The sequence below is a fragment of the Musca vetustissima genome, unplaced genomic scaffold, assembly GCF_032173495.1.
Source record: "Musca vetustissima isolate MV318-11 ecotype Yass unplaced genomic scaffold, APGP_CSIRO_Mvet_v1 utg41009, whole genome shotgun sequence".
In the NCBI taxonomy this organism is placed as follows: Eukaryota; Metazoa; Arthropoda; class Insecta; order Diptera; family Muscidae; genus Musca; species Musca vetustissima.
Window position 1 is genome coordinate 168,111 of NW_026880204.1, and position 18,692 is coordinate 186,802.

At 32.8% G+C, this 18,692-nt stretch overlaps 1 protein-coding gene across 1 annotated transcript in view; it reads left to right on the forward strand.

Moving 5' to 3' along the window:
* LOC133325665 (protein Wnt-5) overlaps positions 1 to 18,692 on the forward strand; it is a 221,204-nt gene that overhangs the window by 121,560 nt on the left and 80,952 nt on the right. The window contains exon 3 of the mRNA XM_061534387.1: positions 7,105 to 7,189. Coding sequence (XP_061390371.1) covers positions 7,105 to 7,189 — 85 coding nt within the window. The remainder of the gene's footprint in view (positions 1 to 7,104; positions 7,190 to 18,692) is intronic.

An 18,692-nucleotide genomic window follows, 5' to 3' on the forward strand; every position in this document is an offset into this window, starting at 1 on the left:
AGGTGGTTGGAGAATGTGTAGACTCTTTACAACAAGTCGCTAACAATAACATGAGTTTTTTTTCAGATTTGTTTTTTGTCTGGCTAAGATACTAATTATATGGAATATAAATAACATATATGATTTGGTTTGAGTTTAACATCCGTACGGGTTTGAGAGGGAAAGGGGGACATCGTAGAGAAACCACATATTGTATTGTAAGTTGTCAAATGCGCAAGAAACAAGTGATGGTAGAAGATTCAGAAGAATGCCAAGGAAATTAGTTGAAATTATGTCCTTAGAATGTGTTAAAAATAAACTGCATCAGAGGCTGAAATGTTCGGTAGTTTTTATAGCAACCTAATGATCAAAATATTAATTTTAAAACCTTACAGACGTGTCTGGATATAGCGTAGACCATGTTGGTTACACGGTTATAAAGTCAATTTCTGAGTGTTAGAAGCAGAAAATTTCTAACATACGTCCATATTTTGGCATAGCCCTCATATTTATTTCGGACCCCTTCTTAAAACCCTAAAGGCCCTTATCAACTTGTCCTGTCAAAAAGGATTCAAATTGGGTCCATATTACGATATGGCTTTTTATACCTTACACAACTATGTTGTCAGGGTATTATAGCTTTGTGCAGCCCCAAGAGTTTGTAACGCCGCGAAATATTGGTCCTAGAATCACCATTAAGTATACCGATCGTCATATCTCGACTAGCTGAGTCGATCTAGACATGTGTGCCCTTCCGTCCGTCCGTCTGTCCATTATAATTTGTAAACACGATACAGGCTACAGTTATGGACCAATCTTCGCGAAATTTTGCATTTAGGATAGATTCTGACCAATGAAGACCCCTATTGTTTTTGATAAAGATTGGTTAATATTTAGGGGATGAAATGGACCAAATACTTAATTTTTGTCCGTTTTTCCGGTTGCTCCAGGGGCCGCAATCATGGCCCGAACATCGCGAAATTTTACATAGAGAAGGGGATTGGGCCAAAGAATGCTTATTCTTTGGCTATTTTGATAAGGATTGATAAGGATTATTTTGATAAGGATTGGTCAATATTTAGCGGGTCAAATGGATCCTGACTTTTGTGTGAAAATTACAAAATTTGTATTCTATGGCGTATATATTTGCTCCTGAAGGAACTAGACCCGAGAAGTTGACCGTATGTTGAAGATGAGTGGTTGACCTTTAAATTGATACCGATTATATGGTCGTGTGTACACAGATGTGGGAGTTACACGTAAATATTTACAGGTGCTTACGTATTAATATATTATTTAGTAACCCATTATCACACTAGAGGGCGGAAATATAGCGCTGATCGCTTTGAAATTTTCAATTAGAATCCAGTTATGGTCCAGGACAACGCCTATAATTTTCGGTGATGATCAGATAATAATTTTGGGATGAAGTGGACCGAAAATTAATTCGTTTTGTGTTTTATTCGATTCGACCCATATGCTACAAATAAAAGCCCAACATCACAACATAACCCACGGTAAAGAGAATCTGGACAAGTACAGTCCCTGTCTATTGAATATTAGAATTAGATCGCGAAATATTGGCAAAGCTCTTAATATAGAACCATAAAAAGTTAGATTTTCGTGGAAGTTGTGTAGGGTATCATATGTTCGACCCCGTCCGACTATACTGCTCTGCTCACTGGTTTATAATTATATCTCGCCATCTTTACATGGAAAGTGGGAGTAATTAGCTCGAAGGCCTATTCTTTTTGAAATTTCAAAATTCTTTTCTTCTTTATTAAAGAATACTTTTTAGGGGATTATTAAAGATTTATTAAAGAATGTTTTTAGTAGTCTGGATTTTTTTAAATGTTTTTTCAAGGTATATAAGATGCGTGCATTTATAAAAGGATATATTTCATACCCTTAAGAGGCGTGGACCTAGGAGGCGTGAATTTTTTAAAAATGTTTTCCAAGGTATATAAGAGGCGTGGATTTATTAAAGGATATATTTTTTAGTGGGCTATAAGTGGCGCGGTGTGGATTTATTTATTGGTTTATATATTGGTCTATATGTGGATTTATTAAAAAATATGTTTTAGGGGTCTATAAGATGCCCACCCCATTTTATATTGTCTGTCAACTTCCTTTGCATGCTGGTTATTTTTAGCTATTACAAGTGGGTGTTCAGGAATAAGTATACCGCTGTGCTGCGAAATTTCATGCTGAATTTTTATCACAAAAAAAAACTTATTAAAATTTGTCTTACCGCACAAAATTAAAACAAAAAATACCAACCGAAGAAAAAACTTTGATGATTGACTTTCATTGTTGGGCTATAAGGATGGATGGAGGTTGGCACATTTTTGTTTTTCTTTTTTGCTTTGCTCTTCACAATGCGGGCCTTTTGTTTTATCCTAATTAATTGGTAATATTTTGACAGATCATGTCATGAATGCTTTTGACATTGTTTCAATTTTTATAAATTTGGTTCCTCGAATGTGTGGGCGGTGCAGAAGTGTGGGGGTCATACTTTGGGGTAGAGAGGTAGAAGAGTCGTAGGTTATATACATTTTTTGTTATGAAAATTTATGGAAGGAAATTAATATTAATTGAATGAGGTTGGTGTTTAACGTACAAATATTGATATTACCCGTGTAATAAACGGGAACTTCATTATTTCTATTAATTTATTGAACTCAAAATATATTAAAAAATAATATCCTGAATTAATATCCTTCATTTTTCTTTATTATGTTTTAAATAAAAAAAATCGTATCGCCTCATTATTTAATTATTATATATAATTATTTTGAAATTAATTATAATTGTAATTTTCAAAAGGTCCAAAATTAAAATCATTTTAATATTAATTGTTTCTATTATTATAATTATAGCTGGGTAAAATTTAGCCAAACAAAAAACAGTCATTATTTTTCTATTGAATTTATGTTTCATATTTTGACAAGAGCAATCTGCTTAAAATGATTTACATATTATTTATGGCTTTTATGTTGCAGCAAATAATTAGAATATACTAAAACATATAGGGGTTTCAATAAAAAAAAAAATCAAGAGGATTTAAAGTAACAAAAAAAGGAAAAAATAATGAAATTTTGGAAAATAGACGAGTTGATTAAACTTTGTTTTTTCAAAAAAATAAAAAAATATGGTTCTTATTTACCCCAGACTTTTTAATTTAAAAATTCATATTTTGATTTGAATAAGCATGAATTTACAAACAATTTTAATGCTTGAAGAAACAAATTGGGCCCTATTCTCCTTCCTATCCTAACAAATAGTCTCTAACTTTATTAAGTCCTTTTTATACACCCTAACCTGCAGTATTAATATCTTCAATTTTTTTTCGTATGTCTACGCAGTACCCCATATATGCATTTCACATACATCATTATAATCATAATTTTATGCTCGACTACACACAAAAAAGTTTTCAATTCGAAATTTTAAATAATTTTTCATTATTGTTATGTCTGGCATAGAGTTACATAATAATATTTATGCATTTTTTCTTGTTTTTTGATTTATTTTGAAAACATTTTAGTAATTCATTCATTTAGAAATATTTTTACATTTAAATGGTGAAATTACTGTGTGTGTGTGTGTGTGTGTGTTTGTATACTGGCCGCATATAACTCAAACATCAACTGTGATATTAATATCATTTTATGAAAAAAAATATTTTGCAATATTTTTTCCGCTAGCCAATATTGGCATTGGAGGCGGTTGGGGCAATAAAGGGAGGTGTTGCTGCAATAACAACCAACAAATTTTTAATATAATTGATTGTGGTAATATCGCATTATACCGCATATTTCCATAGTTTTTAGTTGTATATTTCGGGAATGTATGTAAATTGACCATGGTTATGCATTTGTGTGTTTACAAGCAAATAAAACGTTTTGGTATAAAATTATGAGGATATGTGCACAAAACCAACAAATAGTAGAACAAATACAGTGAGAAAATTAAATGTCAAAAAAAATATTTAAAATCTTTGAGAATATTATTTTCAGAAAATAATTATAATCCAGTAAGGAAAGCAGTAAAGTCGAACGGTGCCGACTATATGATACCCTTTTACCTCTTTGGCTATTTTCAAGAGATGCATCCTAACAGACTTCGCATTTTTGAAGGACCATTGACATGAAATTCGACCAAGTTAAATGTGTGATTTGTGTCTATATGTGAACCGAATTAACCCAACGATCAATAACCGGGTATATTTGTACCACAATGGCATGTTTTTCTGTTTGTAACTCATCGAAATAGTCATTTCCGACCCTATAAAGTGTATATATTATTGATCAGCGAAGATCAGTCCACGTACCAAATGTCTCCACTAAAAATTATTAAAATCGATCACCTTTTTCAGGTATCGCCCATATAACGATATCCCAATTTTCGGTATTTGAGAGTCTTGAGCGCGCTATTGAATCGAATTCGCTGAAATTTGTTACAATGGGCTTTTATTGGGTACAACAACCACACACCTATGCCAAATTCCATTTCATTAGCGCAGATTTAGTGTCGTTTTGTGCAATGGGACAAAATTATGTAAATCGATTTAAATCAAACTATTAGTTATGTTACAATATACATACAAATACAACACAGAACGTTGTTCAAAATCTGAGCTCAATTGGACACCAGTTCATTATATGGTGCACAATTAATTTGAAGTCAATCGAAAATATACATGGGAGCAATACTTGCATCTGAACCAATTTTTACAAAACTTTAGTGTCTTAGTTTAACACACGTTAGGCTATACTAATTTTAGAACTTTGAGCAAAATTTGGTGTCAATCGAATAAAAATGAAGATTTTTGGTGCACCATTCACTTAAAATCGGACGAAACTATATATGGGAGCTATATCTAAATCTCAACCAATTACATCCAAACTTACCAAACCCATTTCGGTACGTTGCGCGTAATGTTGTGCCAATCGGACACACTTTAACTCTTTGGTGCACCATTTACTTAAAATTGGGTGAACATATATAAGGGATCTATATCTAAATTTAAACCCATTTCAATAAAAATTGGCACACGTTAGCCTCTTCTAACTTCAATACTTTGTGCAAAATTTCATGCCAATCGGCCTAAATTCGACTCTTTGGTGCACAATTTGTTAAAATCGGACGAACTATATAGGGGAGCAATATCTAAATCTGAACCGAATTCAAAAACACTTGGCACAAAACAATCTTGTTGTCCCAAAGCGACAAATATGTTCCTATTGGAAAACTATGGGTATTTATACCCTTCACCACTCTGTGGTACAGGGTATTATGCCTTTGTGCATATGTTTGTAACATGCAAAAGGAAACGAGATTGACGCATGGTTCCTTTTGAGAATATACATAGAATCACTTTTTAAGACTATCTATGCATGTCCGTCTGTCTGTCCATGTTAAATTGTGAACAAAGTACAGGTGTTATTTATGATCCGAATTAGATGAAATTTGGCACTTCTCATTTGTTTGGCCCAAGGACGAACCCTATTGAAATTGGGAAAAATCGGTTCAGATTTACATATATAGCTTCCATATATATTTTCGTCCGATTATACCATAGTCCCTATATATCCTTCTATTTGCACGAAATTTGGCATAGCGTAATGAATTAGATCTAGAATAATGTGTGTTAAGTTTCCTGAAAATCGGTCCAGATTTATATATAGATCCCATACATATTTTCGTCCGATTTAATGTAAATGGTGTAACAAAGTCCCTATATATCTTTCGATTTGCACGAATAATAAACTTAACACACATTGAAAAATGTGTGTTAAGTTTCCTGAAAATCGGTCCAGATTTATTTATAGCTCCCATATATATTTTCCGTCCGATTTTATGTAAATGGTATACGAGAGTCCCTATATATCTTTCGATTTGCACGAAATTTAGCATAGCGTAATGAATTAGCTCTACAATGATGTGCGTTAAGTTTCCTGAGATTTAGATACAGTTCCCATATATACTTTCGTCCGATTTAATGTAAATGGTATTCCAAAGTCCTTATATATCTTTCGATTTGCGAAATTTGGCACAGCGTACTAAATTATGTCTAGAATGATGTGTGTTAAGTTTCGTGAAAATCGATCCAGATTTAGATATAGCTCCCATATATATTTTCGTCCGATTTAATGTAAATGGTGTACCAAAGTCCCTACATATCAATTGAGTTGTACGAAATTTGGCACAGCGTAATGAATTAGCTCTAGAATGATGAGTGTTAAGTTTCCTGAAAATCGGTCCAGATTTAGATATAGTTCCCATATATATTTTCGTCCAATTTAATGTAAATGGTGTAGCAAAGTCCCTATATATCTTTCGATTTGCACGAAATTTGGCACAGCGTAATGAATTAGATCTACAATATTGTGTGTTAAGTTTCCTGAAAATCGGTTCAGATTTATATATAGCTCCCATATTTTTTTTAAGATATTTTCTTTGAGGACATCAATGTATAGATTTACTTAAACCTGTTTTTCAAATTGACAACAAAGCGTAGATTTTTGTAAAAATATTTTTCTAAATTACAACAAGACATTGATTTTTTTTCAAATATTTTTCTATGGGACAAAATAGGGAATTGTTTTTTTAATATTTTCTTATAACTGTCCCTAAATTAAAAAAAAACATTTTTTTACCGATAACTTGTCATAGATATTTTTAAAAAATAGTTTTCTTAGAGACATCAAGACATAGATTTTTGTCAATATTTTTCTAAGGGACAACAAGGCACAAATTTTTTTCAATATTTTTCTAAGGGATAACAAGCCATTGATTTTTTTTTATTAAAAAAAAAAACAAAAATGTTGGGAAAATGTAAAACATTTTACAGTTTTCCCAACATTTTCCCAGTGTAGTTACCTCCCATAACATTTACATTTTGTAGCTCATTTCGTTTATGTCATATATTATATTAAATTTGTATATAAACATGTATGGAGTTTGAAAAACATATGTTTTGCCGTCTCTCATGTATTTTGTGCATTTATTATAACTTATGTATAATTTTTATAATTTAATTAAAATATTAACATATATATTTTGTCGCTATTTAATACGAATACTAATTTTTTTGCCTTGTTGCTTTTTTTTCTTTTGCAGGAATGTCAATTTCAATTTAAAAATCGCCGCTGGAATTGTACAACAACAGAGGATAATACGGTGTTTGGTCCCATGACCGGTTTGGGTAAGTCCATGGCAACAAAAAATAATAAATAAAGCTAATTTACTTGTAAATATGGTAGACACAAAAAAAAATAAATTTTGTGTCAATTGCTGCAGGGTGATATTATTATCATGCTAAGAACAAAACACACAAAATTTTGTGGAAACACAAAATTTCATGAGGATTTAAGACACGAGCCATAAAATGTTTAGAATAATTGAGAAAATAACGAGTGAGGGTAAAAGAAAAAATTTCGTGAAAGTAATAAGAGATTGTCCTTTGTGGTTGTGTGAGTTTTTTTTTAAATTTGTTTTTCTTACGAATATTGGCTAAATAAGGCGAAAATTGCTTGCATTTAGCTAAAGGAAATTTTATTTATTATACCCTACACAACTATGTTGTCAGGGTATTATAGCTTTGTGCAGCCCCAAATGTTTGTAACACCGCGAAATATTGGTCCTAGACCCACCTTTAAGTATACCGATCGTCATATCTCGACTAGCTGAGTCGATCTAGACATGTGTGTCCGTCCGTCCGTCCGTCCGTCCGTCCGTCCGTCTGTCCATTATAATTTGTAAACACGATACAGGCCACAGTTATGGACCAATCTTCACGAAATTTTACATGTAGGATGGGTTCTGGCCAATGAAGACCCCTATTGTTTTTGAAAGGGATCGGTTAATATTTAGGGGATGAAATGGACCAAAAACTTTATTTTTGTCGGTTTTTCTGGTCGCTCCTGAGGCCGCAATTATGGCCCAAACACCGCGAATTTTTGCATGGAGAAGGGGATCGAGCCAAACAACAAGCATGCCTGTTTTGACAAATATCGGTCAATATTTAGCGGGTCAAATGGACCCGGACTTTTGTGTGAAAAATGACAAAATTTGTATTCTATGGCGTATATATTTGCCCCTGAAGGACCTAGACCCAAAAAGTTGATAGTATCTTCAAGAGGAGTGGTTGACCTTTAAACTGGTACCAATTTTATTGTCGTATGTACTCGGATGTGGGAGTTACACTTAAATGTTTACAGGTGCTTACGTACTCAAATATTATTTAGTAACCCATTACCACACTAGAGGGCGGAAATATGGAAATATAGCACGCATCACTTTCACTAATATCCAGGTATGGTCAAGGACAACGCCTATAATTTTCGGTGATGATCAGATAATAATGTTGGGATGAAGTGGACCGAAAACGTATTTTTTGTTTGTTTTTTTTTTCGAGTCGATCTACCAGCCACAATTGAAAGCCGAACATCACAAAACAACCCACGTTGAAGAGAATCTGGACAAGTAATTAGAAGGACTGTACTGAATATTAGTAATATTTGTGAACCTCTGGTGGGTCATGAGGGTGCAAACATCGCGAAATATTGCCCAAGCTCAGAATGTGGTACCACAGAAAGTTATATGTTCATGGAAGTTGTGTAGGGTATCATATGGTCGGCCCCGTCCGACTATACTGCTCCGCTCACTGGTTTTTAATTTAATAAGTGTTGGAGATTTTTTAAAGCATTTTTTTTAATAATTTAATGAACTTGAATAATATTCTTGTCTCATCTTCGTCTTGTGTATGTCTTCCCTTACCCCATTCCTTTGCTTGTCTATTTTTTTTTTTATTTATCATAAAACAACTTTGTATTCATTTTATCATCATTAGTCAAGGAAAAGTTTTCGTTATTCGTCTGTTTTTCATTTTTGGCAAAACGACGTCTATAAGAAAGTCCATTGTTTCGGCAATGACTTCGTTCGTTCATTCGTTCAATTAAAGCATCTGGCTAAGGATGTGTTTTAATGACTAAAATCAATTTTGTTATGTTGCTGTCATCACAGCATTGTCGAAGAGGCCGAGCATGGAACAGTGTTCCAAAAATTCGAAACATAAAATAAAAAAAAAAACAATTTATTAGGTATGGTTTTTATAAAAAAATATTTTTCTAAGACTACAGTTCAGTTTAGATTAAAAAAAATATTTTTTTTAATAATCTATTGAGTGAATTTAAAAAAAAAATGTGTGGATTTTTTTAAATATTTTCAAATTTGTTTTGTTGAATATAAAAAGCCTGGATTTCTTCAGATTTAGATATAGCTCCCATATATATTTTCGTCCGATTTAATGCAAATGGCGGACTAAAGACCTTGTATATCATTCGATTTGGACGAAATTTGGCATAGCGTACTGAAATAAGTCTAGAATGATGTGTGTTAAGTTTCGTGAAAATCGGTTTAAATTTAGATATAGCTCCCATATATATTTTCGACAGATTTAGGGTAAACGGGGTACCAAAGTCCCTATATATCTTTCGATTTGCACGAAATTTGGCATAGTGTATTGAATTAGGTCCAGAATGAGGAGTGCTAAGTTTCGTGAAAATCGTTTTAAATTTAGATATAGCTCCCATATATATTTTTCCTCCGATTTATGGTAAACGGGGCATTAAAGTCCCTATATATCTTTCCATTTGCACGAAATTTAGCACAGGGTGTTGAATTAGGTCCAGAATGATGTGTGCTTAGTTTTGTGAAAATCGGTTTAAATTTAGATATAGCTCCCACATATAGTTTTGTCCGATTTTATGTAACTGGTCCACCAAAGTCCCTATATATCTTTCTATTTGCTCGAAATTTTTTTCGTAGTATTCTGAATTGATTCTAGAAAGATGTGTATAAAGTTGCGAAAAAATCGGGTCAGATTTAGATATAGCTCCCATATATTTTTTCGTCCGATTAAATGTAAATGTGTCACCAAAGTCCTCATATATCTTTCAATTTGCACGAAATTTGGAATAAATCCAGAATGACGTGTGTTAAGTTTCGAGAAAATCGGTTGAGATTTAGATACAGCTCCCATATAAATTTTCGTCCGGTTTAATGTAAATGGGACTCCAAAGTCCCTATAAACATTTCGATTTGCTTGAAATTTGGCATAGGTTACTGAAGTAGGTCCAGAATGATGTGTGCTTATTTTCGTGAAAATCGGTTCAGATTTAGATATAGCTCCCATATATATTGTCGTCCGTTTTCATGTAATTTGCACGAAATTTGGCATAAGGTGTTGAATTAGGTCCACAATGAGGAATGCTAAGTTTCGTGCAAATCGGTTCAGATTTAGATATAGCTCCCACATACATATTAAGGGTAAATGGTGCAGCAAAGTCCCTATATATCTTTCGATTTGCACGAAATTTTGCATAGTTCATTTTGCATAGTAAGACTAGCATGATGTGTGGTAAGTTTCATGAAAATCGAAATGATGTGTGCTAAGTTTTATGAAAATTGGCTCAGATTTAGATAAAGCTGCCATATATATTTTCTTACGATTTGATGTAAATGGGGCACCAAATACCCAAAGTTAAGCCGATTGGAACAAAATTTGCAGAAAGTACTGAAGCTGCTATAACCTTTTTGGAATCGGTTCGGATTTAGATATAGCTCCCACGCCGATTGTCACAAAATCTTACACAACGTTCGGAAGTTAGAGTAGTCTAACGTGTGGCAAGTTTTGTTTAAATTGGTTCAGATTTGGATATTTGTTTAATATTACCATTGTGGTGAAGGGTATCACATAGTCGGTCCCGTCCGACTTTCCTTACTGGTTCAATATTTTATTAGGCGGGAATTTATAAAAAAATATTTTTTCTACAATTTTATTCGCGAGCATGTATAAAATCATATTTTTATGAATCTATTAAAAAAATCCTTGATTAAAAAGTATTCCTTCAAATATTTTCTTAGAAAAATCAAAACACTGTTTCTACCACACCAGAAGAAATGAAAGAAAATTCAATTGAAACAAAAGTGGCTTGAGTTAAAAACCACCTTCCCCCCGTCGCCCCCAAAAACCAAGCGTTGAATGTTGTGCTAACAAATATTTCATTATAAACAGTTTTTAGCATCACTCAACTTAATTAAGACTGATGACAATAGCCTCATGACATCGATGTTATCCATGGCTGGTTTGAAACATTTTGTTGTTGTTGTTGGTTTTGTTACGTTTCGAAAAACTTTGTGTCAAGATATCAGCACATTTTGGTATTTTGTTATTTTGAACTTCATTTGCCAAAGACAGAGAGTGCGAGAGAAGTGGTTAAGGAAGATGTTATCAAACTCCTTCAATTATCCATATTTCCATCGATATCTTCGAGCACGGATGTTGCTACTGTTGAATTATATCTTCTGCCTCAACTTTCAGGCTCATACTTCACTCCTTCTTGACTTTCTTACTCCCTATTGTTATTGTTTTCGGTATGTCTGTAAAGTTTACAAATACATAAACAACAACAACAGCAACATGATTTCTTAGTGTAATACCACCAGTATATAGGAATGTGTGTGTGTATGTTTCAAATTAGTATATATAATTTTGTTATTTTGAAGTATCATTGTTTACAATATTAAGGAGTCTGCAGCTGCCTGCCTGTGTATGTCATACTACACAACAAAAACAGCAGCAAGTACAACAACAACACCAACTGATATCTTAAAGGAAACGGATACTGTAAGAAAAGTTCAAAAGTTTATGTGTGTATTCTTGTGGAGGGCAAAAACGCAAAAATAAAATAGTTGTCATTCAATGCTGTTTTAGTAATTGTTGATATTTCAAGAGATTATAAACTGAGACAAACAAAAAATAAATAAAACAAAAAAACAGACCGACAAACAAAGCATGTCCTGTTGTTCTGAGTAGTGTCATGTTATTGGAGTCTTATGTTTTTCTGCCAGTGTCCTGTTGCCATCAATTGTTTTATTCTGCATGGAAGGGGATTTCGCTGCCCCTTTCCATTTATGGTGTTGGTGTTTCAGTGTAAAGAAGAAACATTGATTCGAAAGAAATGAACTGGTTGAGTGGAATGGGTTAGAAAGGATTTCCATGGAAATGAATGGAGAGGGAAATCGAACGCCCTGATAATATAGATATTTAATGAAATTTAAACAGAAAATCTATTAAAATTAGTAAATTATTAGGAATGGAAATATTCGAATTGGGTTTGAAAAAGAAAAATAATAATTTGATATAAATACTAGACGAATTATATTAAAAAATTTTTTTAACACCGAGAATGGGGGGTCCCCTTAAATAAGATTTTTATTTTTCGTATTAATATAAAATGGCAATCGATTTAGTGTGAGCCCCTATATAATGTCACATTCCAATCAGAGGCGGCCCTTCAGAAAAAAATTTATCTCGTTATGATCGTTCATTTATCATAATTTGTCAAGGAAAATGTTATTATTCGCCTGTTTTTAATTTTTGCCAAAACGTCTAAAAGAAAATCCATTGTCTCGTATTCGACAATGGCCTTCGTTCGTTTAAAGCATCTGTTTTTAATGACTAAAATCAATTTTGTTATGTTGCTGTCATAATTTCTTGTCGGACTGGGAAAATAAATTATCCATTATTTTATTTATTTACACCTAAATTTAAATTTTTTCATTTAATATATTATATATCTTCTACTGGAGCAAGAGAACCTGCAGCTCTTCTATAAGAATAAGACCACCAGCTCTTCTATAGAAAGAAGATTTCCAGCTCTTCTATAGGAAAGAGGTCTCCAGCTCTTCTATAAGAAGTAGAATATTTTTTTCAATAGTTTATTAGCCGGGGATTTTTAAAATTGTTGTTTAAAATTTTTTCTGGCGCGGATTTAAAAAAAATATATTTTTTTTTTAAATGGCGGTAGTTTTTTTAAACAAATTTAATTAGGGGTGGATTTAAAAAAAAAAATCCAATTTGTTATACCCTTCACCACATTGTGGTACAGGGTATAATGTCTTTGTGCATATGTTTTTAACAGGGTCGAGATAGACCCATGGTTCCTTTTGAGAATATGCATAGAATCATTTTCTGAGTCGATTTATGTATGTACGTCTGTCCGTTCATGTATTATTGTGAACAAAGCACAGGTCGCATTTATGATCCGATTTGGATGAAATTTGGCACATGTCACTTAATTGGTCCAAGGCCGAACCCTATTGAAATTGGGAAAAATCGGTTCAGATTTATATATAGCTTCCATATATATTTTCGCCAGATTTAAGGTAAATTGTGTACCAAAGAACCTATATATCTTTCGATTTGCACGAAATTTGTCATAGCGTACTAAATTAAGTCTAGAGTGATGTGTATTAAGTTTCATGAAAATTGGTTCAGATTTATATACAGCTCCTATATATATTTTCATCCGATTTAAGGTAAAGGGTGCACCAAAGTCCCTATATATCCTTCAATTTGCAGGAAATTTGGCATAGCGTACTAAACTAAGTCTAGAGTGATGTTTATTAAGTTTCATGAAAATCGGTTCAGATTTGGATATAGCTCTCATATATATTTTCGTCCGATTTAAGGTAAACCTGGCACCAAAGTCCCTTTATATCCTTCGATTTGCACGAAAGTCTAGAATGGTGAGTGGTAAGTTTCGGGAAAATCGGTTCAGATTTAGATATAGCTCATATATATTTTTTCGTCCGATTTTAGATAAATAGTGCACTAAAATAAATATCATTCGATTTGCACGAAATTTGGCACCAAAGTCCCTTTATATCCTTCGATATGCACGAAATTTGGCATTGCGTAATGAATTAGGTCTAGAATGATGTGTGTGAAGTTTCATGAAAATCGGTTCATATTTAGATATAACTCCCATATATATTTTCGTCCGATTTAAGGTAAATGGTGTACCAACGTCAATATTTATCTTTCGATTTGCACGAAATTTGGCATAGTGTACTGTATTAGGTCTAGAATGATGTGTGCTAAGTTTCGTGAAAATCGGTTCAGATTTATATATAGCTCCTATATATACATTCGTCCGATTTGAAGTAAAAGTCTATTATTCGTCATATTATTATAGTCTATTATTCGTCATATGCAATATCACCCTGCCGGGCATACTTGTTCATTTCACATGACATGTTTATAGTTTTCATTCAAAACAGGTTTTTGCTTCTCCTACACAATTATGATTTTGTTAGTTACGCCTTTTTGCATTTTAGCAAACGATATGTAGAATATACCCAAAGTGGTGAAGGGTATCATATAGTCGCCCAGTCCGACTTTACTACTTCATTAATGAAACTCATGGTCAACGATTTTCTGCTGCTGAAGCGTTCGATTTGTTTTTGTCCTGTTAGAGTCTTAGAGCCCTCATATCAGGACACTCAGCTACATTTTGCCTACTAACGCAGTATATTTATCTCAATCCTTAAAAATGGATCGTTCCCATGCGTAGAGTGTAAAAACCTCGAAATATTCACCGAACACCATATATATTGGCCCACGGTTTTGTATATTCCCCATTTGACCCATACTCATATTTTCGGTAATTTGAGGTTTTTAGATAGGTTTTTTTTTAACCGTCACGTGTCATTTTCCAAACTGTGTGTATCTTTAGTTTTGTAATTCTTTTTTTCCTGACATACTCCTTATAATAATATTTATCGATTTTAGGCTTATTTAAATATTCACCTCATTGTGGTGGCTATAAAAAGTTATGTTCGGGTGACCATGGCGACTTTTGTACTTGCTTTAGTTTCATAATGCACGCATTTCAATATGTCCTCCTCATTATTGCAAAAAAGGGTTATTGAATTCAAATTTCTATTTTTCTTGCAAATTATAGTTTTGGCAAAAACGAAACAAATTTCTTGGGAAACCAAATTTTCGTTCATCTCTTCATTATTTGCTATGACAACTTTTGGCAAAAATTGTCTAATTATTTTACGGCCAATTATTTTATGAATACAACTAATTAAAATAAATATGTACATTATAGAATGAACTTCTTTTGAATAGTATTGAATAATATTTTTGGTAACATTCATTATACAGAAAACAACAAAATATTAGCATGAAAACTGAGTAAATTATGCTCTCTTATTGGCTTGGTTGGTTGTTTGCATAAAAACTTAAAAAAAAAATGCTAAGTAAGAAAAACATTTTGGTTATGAATAAATACAGCAGCAAAAACACAGGACTGTTCCAAGGAGGAGAAAAGGGAAGCTGAAGTCACATTGCTCATGAAAATGTAATGCTAACTGCTGGTAAACATCTTAATAATAATATTGAAAGAAAAAAAAACACAAACATACACAAAACATAAATAAATACCCATGGTCAGAATCTTAAATGAATTTTATGGTAGTTTACTTACTCAGTTTTTTCCTCACTCCTTTTCATTGCATCCAGTTGCTGTATTGCTTGGTTAGTTGTTATTTGCCTTCCCTGACTAGTTTGGCTAAGAAGTAAATTAATTAAAAATTTTCTTGGCATTGTCCAAAAGAGGGAAATAACGGACAGACATTTTCAACTTTTTGTCATTGTCATGGCAAAAAAGTCAAAGGCCATTTGTCGTCTGCAGCTTCGCATTCATAGTCAGTTGTAAACTTATCCATTTTCAAATCTTTCTAAAAATTGCCAATTAAAATAATGTTGTTTAGCCCGATTTTTGAGAAATGCTCTTGTTTTGTAGTATTCTCTTCTCTCTGCTACTTTGGGCAAAGTTTTTGTCAACGAGTTCTATTAAAGACACCAAGCAACCAACATCATCTTCTCAAAGCTTCTGCTCCTAAAGTAAAGCCTTTCCTTCTGACCAACTTATAATCACTTTGTCCATACTTTGTATGTTCTCCAAAGGAAGGTAAGGGAGGAGGAAAAGTTTGAACAGTATTTAACAACTGTAACTTACTTAGATGTAGAAAATGTCTTTCAGTCTGTCTGTCTCACAGAAAACGTGTCATTATTTTTCATTCATTTATACGGCCATTCATTCAAAACATCTTGCCATGAATTTCTTACTTTCTTGCTAACCACAGAAAAAATATAGAATAAATTTTTCAGAAACATTTCTAACCCCGCACCAATCTAATAAATTAAATCAATTTAGATGCTACCTGGAGATGGACAGAGAGAGAGAGATCAACAACCACAATGATATTTTTCATTAGTTGTTGTGATAACAAAACTTTGTCCCTGGCAACAGCACTAATTAATGATTAACATTTAACTGAGTTTGAAAATAATCTGAACCCCTTGGGTCAGGTCAACAAAGTCTACAGCAACTGCAGTAATGTTACCAAAGTAAGGTTACCTGTTTTATCAGTTAGTTAAATGCCAGGCAATTAATAAACACCATATTTAAAAGAGTTGTTAAAGAAATCCACCAAAGGATATTTTTTTCTTTTCAAAACTAAACAAGATTTTTTTTTTGGGATTAAGGACCCAAAAAGGCTCTCTCTCCTTCATTGACTGCTGTTGTTTATTAATGTTAGCCAATATTTTCGAAATTAGTTGGCCAGTTTCCCCCAAGAAATTAATTGAACATCATTAATGACAATTTTGGGGTTAAATTTGGTAGTCGTAACCTTGCGGGTCATTAAGATGAATGGGTTAATGGGTTCTTGCCGAAATTGGACTCAGAGGATAACTTTATTTTTTTGTCATTATCAGAAAAAGAATATAAAAATAAATTTTAATGGTGTTGTGAATTAATAACTGTACAACCGAGAGAACTTTAAGGTTACTCAATATTTTGTGAGATTTATTAAAAATGTTTTGAAATTTCAATATCTTGCCTCAGCTGTTGAATTTTGGAAACAAATTACCATAAAAATTTTATCATGATTTTTTTCTGTATTATTTTTGCTGCAATTTATTTTGAGTATCATTCGGGATTTTTTCCATTTTATTTATTTATTTTTTTTTTTTTTTTTTTGATATTAAAATGAAATAAGTCATCAGAGACTAACAGTACGGATATAAATAGCCTTTTATGACCTTAGCCACCAAATTATCGAGATTAGAAGTTGTAAACTTGAAAATAAAATCCATTATTTTGTCGGCAGATGGCAGTACTGATAGATTTCTCTTAAAGTATCTATCAAACAATTTCAGATTTATGCTCGTTGGAAGGGTAACATTTTGCAGTAAAAAAATATCTTGCTGTTGCTTTTTGACGCATTCAGTTGTGAGTTACAGGGTGTTAAAAATAGATGTAAATAAGGAGAAAGGTGAAAATGCAAGTCAAGTGGCTAAAATTGTGAATGGTGTTTATGGTTCCGATACTGTAACAGCCAAATATGTGCAATTTTGGTTTCGTAGATACCGTTCAGGAATTTTTGATGTTAAAGAGGCACCTCGCACATGTAGTACTGTTGTCGAAAATGTCGATAAAATCGGATAAATTATTGAAGTTTACCGGCATCGTCCAGATCTAAAAATTGACCATAAAACTGTTTTAAACCATTTGCAATTGACCAGAAACAGCCATAATTGGCCAACAGGGGAGGTGTCGTGTTCCACCAAGACACCACTAGGCCACACACACATCTACAGTGATTCGCCAGAAACTTCGGGAGCTTGGTTGGGACGTTTTAATGCATCCGCCATACAGTCCGCACTTGGCACTAAGCGATAATAAGGTTTTTCTTGCAATGCTAAATTTCTTTAATGATAAAAAATTGGTATCTAGGGAAGATTGTGAATATTGACTACTACAGTTTTTTGCAAATAGAGAGCAGGACTTCTACGACAGACGCATTATGACGTTACCTTTAAAATGGCAAAAAATCATACACAAAACGGTGCATATCGGACATTCCGAAGCATGTTAAAAAAAGTCCTATAGTTCATATACAAAAAATGAATTTCTTTTTCCCAAACCTAGTATAATTGTACCAAATTTTGTACCATTTAGAACATATTAGTATGAATTTCCAAAAATTCTTACATAGCTCAATCCGACACAAGAATAGCGATCCAAACTTCAAATTTCAGTGTTCAAGCTCTATCGGTGCACACAAAATTTAAATGGTACCAAATTTAGTACCATTTATTATCCATAAGTATGAATTTAAAAAAATAAACACATACCCCAATCCTACACTCCTTATTTCCAAATTTCCAGCTCTATCCGCTCACAAATACAAACTTCCTACATATCCAAATCCTACACCCCAACAGTGACCCTAACTCCAAGTTTCAAGATCCCAGCTGTATCGATTCACCCAAAGTTTAAATTATACCAAATTTAGTGCTTAGTGCAATTTTCCAAACCTTCCTACATATCACAATCCTACACCCCTACAGTGACCCTAACTTCAAATTCGCACTTCAAATTCCCACTCTATCGATTCACTCCAAATCCAAATTGTACCAAACATAGTATCAAATAGTACTTTTCCTACACATAAGTAGAAAATTCTAAAACTACCTACATATCGCAAAACTACGACGGCAAATGGTAATTTCAAATTTCAAGATTCCAGCTCCATCCGTTTCTCCAAATTCAAATTGTACCAAATTTAGTACTGTTTAGTACTTTTCGTATACATGAGTACACGTTTCCAAAACCACCTTTTTATATCGATCCTAATTCTCAACCTTAATTCGCATTCCAAATTTCAGGTTTTTTAGCTCTATCCATTCGCATGCTACGAAATTGTACCCAAGTTAGTACATTTTAGAACTTTTCGGATAATTGTAATCCAAATTCTCATTCAAATTTAAAAGTTCTAGCTAT